Raw genomic sequence first — 11,646 nt, 5'->3', positions numbered from 1 at the left:
CTTGCATTCCGGTTCCTGGGCCTTCAGAGGTTGCCGTGCTGCGGCTATCCGTCAGTAACACTGCTGTGGGGACTACGGCTACCAGTCAAAGCACGGCCCTGTATTTACAAGAACATCCAAATCGCTTTGCCCAAGTAGCAAATACCGATGCACATTCTTAAAAGCGACGCGGGGGTAGGTTCCGTCAACCCGGCCTCCATGGTGGAGCCACGGTGAGGAGTTAAATAATAGGATGAAGGAGAGTTGAAGAGAAGGGAGCTTAAAGAGCATTCAGCTCCAACCTCCTGACCTGAAAAGGGACACCTCCCACTATCCCAGGCTGCTCCAAGCCCCATGGAGCGTGGCCTTGGACACTTCAGGGATCCAGGGGCAGCCACAGCTCCTCTGGGCACCCTGTGCCAGGGCCTGCCCACCCCTTTTCTGAGTAAGGGATTTTTTCCTGATAACTAATATTTCCTAATATGAACCTACTCTCGGTTTGAAGCCATTCCCTCTTTCTGTCTGGAGTGGGAGAGACCAGGCAATTAGAGGAGATTGAGTCCACAGAAGCCAGAATAACTTAAAGCAATATCCCCTTTCCCAAAAGAAAGAAACGCAACTACAACAACAAAACATTGCTGTACTTTTTTTTTTTTTTAAAGAGCCATTCCCAGCCTACATTATTCCCCTTTCCTACCATTATCAAACACTAACAGGAACAGCACCACGGAGATAGAACCAAGATTGTTGTTTTTAAGACAAGAGTTACCATAGCAAACATTAACTTAATCAGTAGAGCTCAGTGAAAAGGCACAGAGCCCATTTCTTATCTCTAAGGCTTTATCCATACTTCTAAAGAACACTAATTTTACCTCTGAAACCATGTGGGCAAGCTCTTAAGCAAAATGTGATTTCTTGAAAAAGGTGCATCTTAGATAAACTTTTTCCCCCCAAAACCTCAATAAAACCAGGGTGTTTTCACTTAGAAAATATTATTATTGTAACTGAAGCTCATCAGCTGCTACTACAGCTACAGTGCAAATAAAAGTCCAGCCCCTGGCTGTGGAAAGTCTCCAGTGTTAGAAAGCAAACAGAAAAGTAAGTCTGTGTTTAAAATAGATTTGAGTGTGGAAATCCAGTTTGACAGAGACACTGATAACAGCTAAGCCCAGTTTATCATGAGGAAGCACACAAAGTTTTTCAAACTCTTTTCCAGAGAAGCAGAGAGATAGATATCAAACCACTTGTGAGAGACACATAACAGACACAGAAGATGAAGTCACACCCTCACCGAATCAGAAATAAACTTGTGGCAGCAAAGCTAAGCCCAGCAAGACCCTGTTCAGAGCTGAGCCATAGCCCAGCCCGTGTATTTCCAGCAAGGACAGAGGAAGATTTTGGCCTGGGTTACACTTAAGTCATCTAAGAGCAACCTCTAGTGGTGTTTCCAGACAGGTGACACACCTTCAGGACGGGAGGACACAGCACAAACTGTGCTGGCTTGCTTCCAGGGAGTTTCCAGAGCAGCCATGGGATAAGGCTTTGCACTGTTCCTGCTCACAGGACCACCCTGAGCAGGACACCTTCTGAAAAGAAAGGCTTGAGTTCAAACCAAGTACAGGAAACCCCATTGGTTTTGCTCCAAAATTACCAGATGTAGTCCCATTGGCTGAACTCTGGTTCAATAATACAGATAATTAAGTCATGAGCATCTTTTTGTATTTTCCTCAAATCCATTTTTAACAAAGTTCCAAACCAACATGTTTTTGTCTGCACCAAACTCCCATTGTCTGAGGGCACTTCAGTAATACAAATGGATACCATTTAGTTAAAATCTAACTTACCCCATGTCAAATTAGATAATTTAATTAGTTACCCCCCCACCCACAGATTTTCTAGGTATATCCCAACAGTCAGGACTTGGAACTTCTTCTCTGTAAAAGAAAACCCTGCACCATCACACACAAGAGTTTACCCAGCCATTGGGATCAGTGTGATTCAATACAGGTCTTCTAAACACTGAAATCAACTCATGCTGGATTTTGTAAGCCATATTATAGACAATAATCTATTTTGAGCTTAAACATGAAAATACAACATTGCAGGGGCAATTCAGGACACTTAGAGGTGAGGATTTTGATTAAGCCAGTTTGAAGTGCAGTGTGGATTCTCCTGTTCAACAGGGGAAGAGACACATAGCTTCTACTACAAAATATTTTTAGTGCCACCTTAATATACATTCTATTAAAAGTGCATTCATTTATCAAGTGTTTTAGCTTGACAGAAGTTGTCAGAACTCAGGTGGATTACAGACACAATCTGAAAGAAAAGAACATCTCACAAACTACAGAAAGGCATCAGCATATGGAGCATTCAGAAATGAATCATTTGCTTAATAACCCAAAACTCCACAGTTGGGTCCAGCAATCCCCTTGGCTTCTGTTCCACGCACAGCAACACAAACCCAGGGGCTGTTCTGGATTGCTTTGTCAGCCATGTCATGATGGCTTCTTGAAACCTCTTAAAATGGGGTAGATGTTCTCAAATGCCTCATAGATTTCAGAACGGTCTTTTGCTCCTAAATGGACATTTAAGGAAAAAAAAAAAAAAAAAAAAAAACCAAAAAAAACATGAATTAACAGAGGGCTGAGATTAACTGAGTGCAATTTAAACCTAGTAAGATTACAAACCATGAAGAAACCCAGGAGATTGAAAGCACCTTACTATTAAGAGCAGAATTTCTATCTGCTGCCTTAAAGAACAATTTCTAGCTTGCTTAGCTTTAAGACTAGTTTTGTTTAATCTGTGGAACCAAAACAGCAATTTTCTGCTCTTGACAGGTGCAAAATATTGGCTTTGAAGAAGGAAAAAAGCAACTGAGCACCACCATGGTGTTAACTGCTTAAGAATAACAGCTCTGCTTGTTGAGAAGGTGAGTGGAAAGGTAGAAACAAGAACTGAAAGGCCTTTATTTCATACTGGAAGTTGTTCCACAGTTTGAGAACTCTCCTTCTCCAGCTCTGAGAAGCAATTTTAATTTTAAGATGTGTGTTGGGACACCTTTGATTTCAAATCCCTTTCCATGGTAGTGCAATCAAATCTTTAATAGCAAGTCTTGCACACAAACTGCATTGCAGCAGGCAGGAACATTCCTTGCCAGCGACACTTCTCATGCTGGTCCAACAAACATCAGCTACAAGAAAACTGCATTTAAATGAACTAAAAGTTGAATTAAGCCCTGCTCAGGTTGAATGTGTAAACCTTTTCTCATGTCCTCACTTGGACATGAATAATTCATCTGCCTTACCACAACTTTTACTTTCAAAAGTAAAGTTACTTTCTTGATTAGGGAAAAAAAAAAAAAAAACAACCAAACCCTCACAGCTCAGCAAATTCAGTTTTGTCATTACAGCTGAGCCCAGTATTCACAGCAAATGACTAAGGGAGTGTGCTGCAGGCCCAGAAGCAAGGGTGTTACAATCAGTGTACCCCAAAAAACAAGCATCAGTGGAATGGAACTGACCAGTATGATTTTACTGGACCTAAGAAGGTGGTGGACATTGGAGGGAGAAGCATTTAAGCTTTGTCCCAAGTGCCCCATTCTTCAGTTAGCTGAGCTCATTCCTGATTTATGATTGTGAGAATCTCTGGCTAAGGCAGCACTTCTCCTGTCTTCCACCTGTCTCAAAGCTGTGTTGTGAATATAAATACAGCATTCAGAACTTCTGGGAACAAGTACCGTTTACCTTTCAGTACATCTGAATAGAAGCATGTTCACGAGCTTCACAAAAAGGATGTGCCAGGAGCTCAGGAATTCACCTTTTTTGACCTGGGATCTGAGGTACAGGTATCTGCTGAGCACACTGACTCAGCAAGACTTTTGCCTCATGAGTGTTTTGCCAATCAGTCTGGAACAAGCTCTTAGATCTCCACCCTTTCCTCTGATAATCCCTACTAAATGTTGTCAGTGAAGTGTTTTAAGAAGTTTGTTTCCTGTCCAAGCAATTTTAAATTGCTTATTGTGAGGCTCCTATTTAAGTGCCTGAGTAGTTACTGGCATGTCAGCATCCTGTTGGCCTCCTCTACATTGGCACGTGGCGTCAGGCTTTGAACAAAAAAAGTACTTAACATGGAAATCTGAGACTCTATATATGAAACAAGACAAGATTCTAGTGCAACAATGCTGATGTTATCTGCAGAAAGCACAGATAAGCTGCAGCAACCATTAGAAAGATCCCTGAGTGGCTTTACTGTGGCAAGATACTAATTTTTAATTAATGTTTAATTTAAATGCTCTCTCAGAAAGTGAGGTAGCACTGGGCTACAGATATAGAGAGGCACCACTTACCAGTCAGTACAACTTTTCCAGACACAAAGATAAGCAGCACTATCCTTGGTTTGACCATCCTGTAAATCAGGCCAGGGAATAGTTCAGGTTCATAGCTGTTCGAAGCAAGCAGGTAAGATTAGTAAAATGCAAATGCTGTTTCAGTGTTGTGTGAATAAAATGTTCTTTAATTACACTAACAATAGGGTAATTAACCACACAGATTTTAGCTAGCTGCCCTGAGAAATGCAGGTCAGGTTTTAGACATCTTGAAGGGAAACCTGTTAAACCCATCTGGAGCTGATGGGAGATTCTCATGCTGACTTTCAAAGACTTGTGAGTCACTTCTGATTTTCCATGGCACTGGAACCTTTATTGTAATCTTCAAACAGTCCTCAAATCATGGAATGGCCTGGGTTGGAAGGGACCTTAAAGCCCATCCAGTGCCACCTCCTGCCATGGGCAGGGACACCTTCCCCTATTCCAGGCTGCTCCAAGTCCCATCCAACCTGGCTTTGGACAGTTCCAGGGATCCAGGGGCAGCCACAGCTTCTCTGGGCACCCTGTGCCAGGGCCTCCCCACCCTCACAGTAAATCCTTCCTAGTCTGCAAAGTTCCTTATCAGGAAACATCTTGTGCAACTAAAACAAGATAATAGCCAAGCACAAATATTTACTACATATTCAGTTCCTAAATGAAATGCAGGTTATTAGATGCAGCACTAATAAAAGACAACTGAATTTTGGTTTTGTCAGTGCTGAAATCATCCTTTCCTGATGGCTATATCTAGTTTTGAACAAGCTGATCTCGCAGGCTGAGCATGCCCATCACTCAGCTACAGCTTTACTTTCCTTTTTGGCTAAAGAACATCCAAACAGAACTGAAACAACATCCCAGAAAAATATAGCTGCATTATGCAAATGCAGTTTGGCTTCATGCCTGAAGGTTGGAAACCTTATTCCTGCAGACAGGCATCTGCTTTGCTGGCAGTTAAGAGGCCACCTTGGTATCAAAAGTCCACAGTGGAGCAAGGGCATGGAGCAGGCTCGAGTAGCTGCAGAGCTGCTCCAAGGTGCACAGGGTTATACCTGATTGCCTCATACCTGCTGAACTGCTGGTGGGTGAGAACCAAGCCTTCCAGCCGGATGGGGAACCTCACATCACAGCTCCCCACCATATTCTGGATCTTGAAGTCCAAGAACTTGGCAGGGAAGCCGAGCTTCTGCACCACCCGCGCGTATTTCCTGGCTGCCAGCCGTGACTGCTCTTCGCTGAAGGAAGAAACCTTTATTGTCGCCTCCAAACAGCCCCCAAATCACAGAGTCACAGGATGGTTGGGGTTGGAAGGGACCTTAAAGATCATCTCATTCCACCCTCCCACCATGGGCAGGGACACCTTCCACTATCCCAGGTTGCTCCAAGCCCTGTCCAACCTGGCCTTCGACACTTCCAGGGATGGGGCTTTTCACTGAAGGAAGAGCAAAGGGGAAAAATCAACTTTGATTGGTGCTTTCCTCTGCTCTTGAGGTGGAATTCAGTTTATAGCCACCACTGTGCTAACCTGTGCTCCAAAAAAAGAGGAACTGCTGCTCAGAATAGCAAGGCTCTATCCCCAGAACTGCTGCAGGGAGCTAAAATGAGTAAGGCACTAGGTCATTCACCTTCCTGAGCTCTGGTTGAACCCACTGGAGATGTTGCATCACCCAGAGGTTCCCCTTTTGAGAGGTTTCTCAGTTCCTCAAAACAGCTTCTCAGTGCTGATCCAAGAGTTAGACTGCAGGCATGAGTATAATCACCTGCCTGGGGTGGTGGTAAGGCCTGGAGAAGCGATCTCTTAAGCGTGAGTTAACTAATTCTAATTGACACTTTTGGGACATAAAAATCAAGGCAATCTGCTGGATTTCAGGAAAAAAGCTTCAGAGTACAGAAATAAACTTTGCTTTTCCCCAACTCCCATTTTCTCTAGAGGCAGATGTGTTGACTGGTGAACACAGACACTGAAGAGAAACTTGACAGACACAAGTTATGTCCTAAACACTTTAAAAGTCAGTGAGAAATGCAAATAATCCCTTAACAATTCCTGGGAATTTTAGCAGCTTTTCTGCTGATGTCTGCTCAGCTCAATCTAAATTCAGGGACAGAAGTACACAGTTCAGAAATTGCTAAGGTGCCATCATGAAGAAAGCAAGACTTTCAATATCAGTGCTTCACTTTTTCTTGCAATTAGTCCTTTGCTACATGTTTTAAACATGACTTTTCAGACATTCTCCATCAGAATATATGCAGAGCTGCAAGATCCAGACCTTTAAAGGGAAGGGAAAAACCAGAAAAATACCTCTTTGCTCCTGTGCAGACCATTTTTCCTGAACTGAAGATGAGGGCTGTTGTTCGTGGTTCCCTGATTCTCATGATCACAGCAGCAAACCTCTACAAATTCAAAGGAGGCCCTGACAGGAATTTAGTTGGTACCGTATTTCTGTTCAGCTTTGCAACCATTAACACTTCTAAAGCTTGTCACAACACATATTTTTAAATGTTTCTTTACCACCCTAAAGTTATTTTCCACCCACCTAGGAGCAGGGGAGTTAAGTCACAGGACCATTGGGCTCCATCAGCACTGAGAAAGGGGAAGTTAGGGTAAAGCTTTGAGTCCAAGATTTACCTTTGGGTTATACTCTGCGTTTCTGGCATGCAGAGCTATGTTCTTCAGATCCAGTTTACAAGCCAAGTTTACAGTTGACACAATATTCCTGAGGAATATGAGAAGAATTTTCTCATTGCAAAAGCCAGCCACTGCAGAGCCACCCCCCAGCAGTGCTGGCTTAATGTGGAGTCACATTCTAATTAAGAATTGCCATCAACTGATTTCCTGCCTGTCTCTTTCCCACTCTAGCATTAAGCTACTTCTGGCAAAACTTGAGTAATTCAATCCCAAAACTGCACTTTAAGATAGAACAAGTTATGAAATTATTAGTCCCTGAATTATAAGTTTGTGTTTCTTCCAAAAACTGCATCACTGAAGCCTTTCTCAGCTTTCGACTGAATCATTACTGACTGTTTAGAGTTACTGCAGCACTCAAGGTAGGTAAGGCTGGTTATTTTCTACAGGTATAAACTACTCCATAGTTGCTCTGTCCTAGACACAACAGCATCTTTTAATGAGGCCAGAGTTTCTCACACTCAGTTCTGTTTCTCATTTTGAAAAAGCAGAGTGATATCTTTAAACCCCTGGAGTCTGCTGTCATTCACATTCTCCTTCCTGGAAGAAATCCTCCTCTTCAAGCATCTCCATATTTTTATCCAATATTGTCAGTTTATTTTCTCTATCTCTGCCCTTCAAGAGGAACAACTGCTCCTGTAGTGTTCTGGCTTATTTAAGATCAAGCCACGCTTGCTACATTCTCCAAGTGAAAAGTCAGAGCAACACCTTGCAGTTTAAACCAAACTTTAACTATGGTGCACACTACATAAATAATACATAAACTTACTGTAGCTGAGGAACTATTCCAGGGCTTTCCGAAGCTGGGGTCATAGGAGTCATTGGAGTCAGGGGAGGACACATGGCAGATGCTCCAGGAGATGGCTGAGCTGCACCTGGATGTGACAAGCTGCTTTCATCCATGAAAACACCACTGTCCTTGTTACTTGGTAGTGACCCATCAAGCTCTTTTTGTGTTTCATGGCCATCCTCAGAGAGATTTTGTTCTTTGTTTTCTTGGGTAACATCTGGAAGAAAGCTGAGATCCACAGAGGAGAAGTCTGTATGAAGCTCTTTGGGCTGACTTAACTGGGAACCAAACACCCCATCTTCAGCTGTTTGAATTGGAAGTTCTACATCATAAGGGCTCATAGGAGTGAACAGATGAGGACTAGCAGAGAAGTCATCCTTGAATTAAGAAAAAGTGCCATTAGGGGCCTTGTATTAAAACAGTTACTTTAACTGGGAGAGCAAATTAAGATTACTCTTCAATGAGGATATTTCAGTAATTTTTTTCCCCAATAGGTATTTTAGCAAAAAATAGTTTTAAGATTGAAAGCGTGTCCTTTGCTTCTCTGTGAGTGTATAAAAATCCAGATAGCTTGTATAATGCATTTTCCCACCACAGTCCATGGGCACTCTGGAGAACTCCTGGGATAGCACAAATTGAGAAATGCTATTCACCTTCAGCCCTGGCTGCAGGTAACAACACTGGCACTTCACCCTTCAAAGCCACTTTCACACCACACAACCACATTATCACACTCATGAGTTTTTCCAAGGAAGACAGACAGCATTTTCTGACTGCCTTTACCTCCCATTCCATCTCTCTCTGCTAGCAGGAGACAGTGTCAGCGTTGCTTTGTGCAACAGAGGGCAGCAGCTCACAGAACCAGCAGCAGTTTATTCCTCAGCTCCTGGAGGCCACCAGCCTGATTGAAGCTACAGATGAGAAAATGACACTAAAAAAAGCCTCACCAGAGTCAGCAGAACCAGCATCCTGCCCTGCACCCAGCACACAACACACCTGCAAGCAAGCGCTTTCATACTAATGTCCTTCTTTATCAACTATTTATTATTAAAAGCTGTTTAAAAAGCACCATCATATATTGATGAGACAAGAGTTTCAGGACAGGATTTATTCCCTCTCCACTGGTGCATAAGCATCTGCTCAGTGGAAAGCCTCTTCCTGAAGGTAGTTTCTGCCAACATCCACAGCAGGTGACAGCTTGGACTAAAGAATCCATACAAGAGGTTTTGTGTTTAATCAGGCATTTTTAGGTTCAAGAGCCAGAAGAACTTGAAAAGTCCAAGCACAAATCAGAGCAGGGAACAGTGCATAAGACTGTGGCCCTCAAATTGGCAGCAACTGCCTGACCTCCAGTAGGAGCAGGATTTCCAGATCAATGCTTCCCAGCCCTGAGCTAGCACTGCTCTCTTCTAGTCAGCTCACTTGGCAACCCAGCCATGCACACGGAGAGATCTCTGCTCCTGCTTTGCAGTATATTAGCCTGCACTTGGACACTTGGAAAACTCCTACAAAGTGACAAATCCTCCCAGAGAACCCTCACTAGCCTGACAACAGATGCAATCAGGTTTAGCTCTGAAAGCACTACAAACATTCAAAGTGGCTTCTAAAACTGACTTCTAAATGCAGAGCCCCATACAAGATCAGGTGGGGCAGAGTGCTGTTAAATAAGTCTAGGTACTTCTTCACCCTTTGGAAATTAGGATCCAAGAGCACTTTTTCTGAGAATTAAGATCAGATATAAATATATTAACAGTTACAAATAAAATATTACAGAACCACAAAAATACATCTATTTTAAACAGATATTTTTCAAGCCAGCAGCAGGGGAAGGAAGGCACAGTCTCTGCAAGAATTCCAGTGGACTAAGGATTAGCTATACAGGAGCTCATTAGGAAGCTTTTGTACGAACCATGATGTAGAGAAAATGGTACAAAAATCCCCTGTGAGACTACTCACATCATACTAATAGGCATCAAAGAATGAACATAACAGTAAAAAAACAAACAAACAAACAAACAACAAAAAAACCCCACAAAATCCCACAAACAAACAACCAAAGCCAGTTTGTGACATATCTTAAAGAAGCTAACAGAGAAACAAGCAGTACATGAGGCTGGAAGTATTACACAGCTGTCAAGTTTTTAGAAAGTAAAGTAAATTGCATAGAGCAGGTAGAAACGGAGAGCAAATTTTCCTTCTTGATCACGTTTGCACCTAAGAGGTCTGAGGAAACGCCCTGATAGGGTTAAATACTGGGGAATATTTCCTTCTTGTCAGACAGATGCTCAGAGGCTGTGAAAGGGGCACAAGACCATGTTTGCGTTGGGCTGGCTGCCAAGGGTTATTGCTATAGACTTTGGGTTAATTAACTTCACCAAAGGCCCCACCAACTGCATATCTTTGGACATCTCCCAGGAGCTCCAGGGAGGAGATTTCACACACAGATCCTGTCTGAGATCCCTCAGTTTGGGGCAGCTTGAGGGGAAACAGCCTTTTTCATTGCCACTGCAGAAATCCCTGCAACTCAGGTTGATACAAATCAAACCCAGCTGCCTTGAGCAACAGACTTGGATTTTTCTTTTCCTCCCTGCAGTGATAGCACACATCTGTTGTTATCAAGTGTCCTAGCAAGTCTGAAGTGTATAAAGCTTACTAGCATTTGTAAAAGCTTTATTATACCTTTGCACATTATATACTTTGTGGCGGCACATTCAGAGGGCTTTACCCACTGCCACAGGAAGGTCCCAAGATTTAAACAGCTTGTGCTAAGGGTGTTTCCTGAGCCGAAAAGCCGTTTACAACAGGATGTAAAGAAGTTTTTTTCCCCTCTGAGTAAGGATGATGCTCAGCTGTGGAGTTCCAGCCCTCTCCTAGTCCCTCACCCGGTTGCTCCTACATCCACCTGAGATCAAGACAACAATTCCAAATATCAAAAGAAGGAATTTTTGTCGACATTTACTAACCAGAACGAGGAGATGCGAGCCTCCTACCCTCTCAATGCCCACCCACACCAGCACCCGGGCTGATCCTCGCAAGCAGCATCCCCCCGCAAGAGTTTAAACGCAGCCGTATCGTCCCTCTTACAGGAAATAAGAGCGACCTCCCGCTCCGGAGAGCTGCTCCATGCTGCCGATAGCTCTGGAATTGCCTGAAGCGGGGAGGAATCCCTCGGGATGGTGGAATTTCGGGCTCAGCCCGGCAGAAATGCGGTGATGACGCAGTTGAGGCGCGGCTGCGGAAGCGCATTCAGCGCAGCGTTGGTGGTATAGTGGTGAGCATAGCTGCCTTCCAAGCAGTTGACCCGGGTTCGATTCCCGGCCAACGCAGTTACGTTTTGCTCTAGTTTACTTTCCTTTCCCCCTCACTTTATTTTTTCTTTCCTCCCTTACCTGCCCGCTGCAGCTCTCCAGGTACCGCTCCAGCGGCGATGCGCCCTCCATAGGTACAGCCACTAACCCAAACCCTCCAGCCTTACTCCGGTCCCGCTTTAAATCCCCAGGCACAGCACCAGGGCCACGTGCGGCTTGTCAGAGAGCAGAGCCCGTCACAGCTGGGAGTTTTACCCTCATCAAGTAGCGTTGGAGCCTCTCGTCTGCCTGCACGGCTGTCCGAGAGGGTTTGCCCCGTCCTGCAGGACTAGACAAATCGGGGTGCTCTCGTGTGCTTTACAGAAGCCTGGAAACACAACCTGTCCCCGAGGTCCTCTAAGCCTGCTTTCCTCTGCAGGGCTGAAGAGAAATGGGGAGTGGGATCTGTAGTTTAGACCTTGCACAGATTATGCTTTTTAACAAGCGTCATGTGCCCTTAATTTCTCCCACCTGCTTCATCAAG

At 43.9% G+C, this 11,646-nt stretch overlaps 1 protein-coding gene and 1 non-coding gene across 3 annotated transcripts; one reads left to right on the top strand and one right to left on the bottom strand.

The window, feature by feature from the left end:
• Window positions 1-404: 404 nt before the first annotated feature.
• TBPL2 (TATA-box binding protein like 2) lies at window positions 405-11,575 on the bottom strand. 2 transcript variants are annotated; one of them, XM_069018582.1, is made up of 7 exons: window positions 11,205-11,575; window positions 7,795-8,192; window positions 6,969-7,056; window positions 6,642-6,733; window positions 5,410-5,577; window positions 4,328-4,422; window positions 405-2,557 (listed from the first exon to the last, which is right to left on the bottom strand). In XM_069018582.1, exons 1-7 carry the CDS (start codon window positions 11,253-11,255, stop codon window positions 2,478-2,480), a joined length of 972 nt encoding a protein of 323 aa, XP_068874683.1. In that variant the 5' UTR covers window positions 11,256-11,575; the 3' UTR covers window positions 405-2,477. The 2 variants fall into 2 exon arrangements, with proteins under 2 accessions (XP_068874683.1, XP_068874684.1); XM_069018583.1 differs by lacking the exon at window positions 11,205-11,575 and adding an exon at window positions 10,900-10,955 and having other exon boundaries at window positions 7,795-8,043.
• On the top strand, window positions 11,070-11,141 carry TRNAG-UCC (transfer RNA glycine (anticodon UCC)). The gene has a single exon. It is a non-coding gene; the product is annotated as a tRNA-Gly (tRNA).
• Window positions 11,576-11,646: the final 71 nt, after the last annotated feature.

The sequence above is a fragment of the Aphelocoma coerulescens genome, chromosome 5, assembly GCF_041296385.1.
Source record: "Aphelocoma coerulescens isolate FSJ_1873_10779 chromosome 5, UR_Acoe_1.0, whole genome shotgun sequence".
NCBI lineage: Eukaryota > Metazoa > Chordata > Aves > Passeriformes > Corvidae > Aphelocoma > Aphelocoma coerulescens.
The sequence above is the reverse complement of the archived record's forward strand: the minus strand, read 5'-3'. Positions and strand labels throughout refer to the sequence as shown.

Coding starts and splice junctions, on each gene's coding strand:
- TBPL2 (XM_069018582.1), bottom strand. CDS start 11,255: ATGGAGGGCGCATCGCCGCTGGAGCGGTACCTGGAGAGCTGCAGCGGG. Junction 8,193..11,204: donor TGGAGAGCTGCAGCGGGCAG/GTAAGGGAGGAA, acceptor TCTTAATTCAAG/GATGACTTCTCTGCTAGTCC. Junction 2,558..4,327: donor TGGAAAAGTTGTACTGACTG/GTAAGTGGTGCC, acceptor ATGTCCATTTAG/GAGCAAAAGACCGTTCTGAA.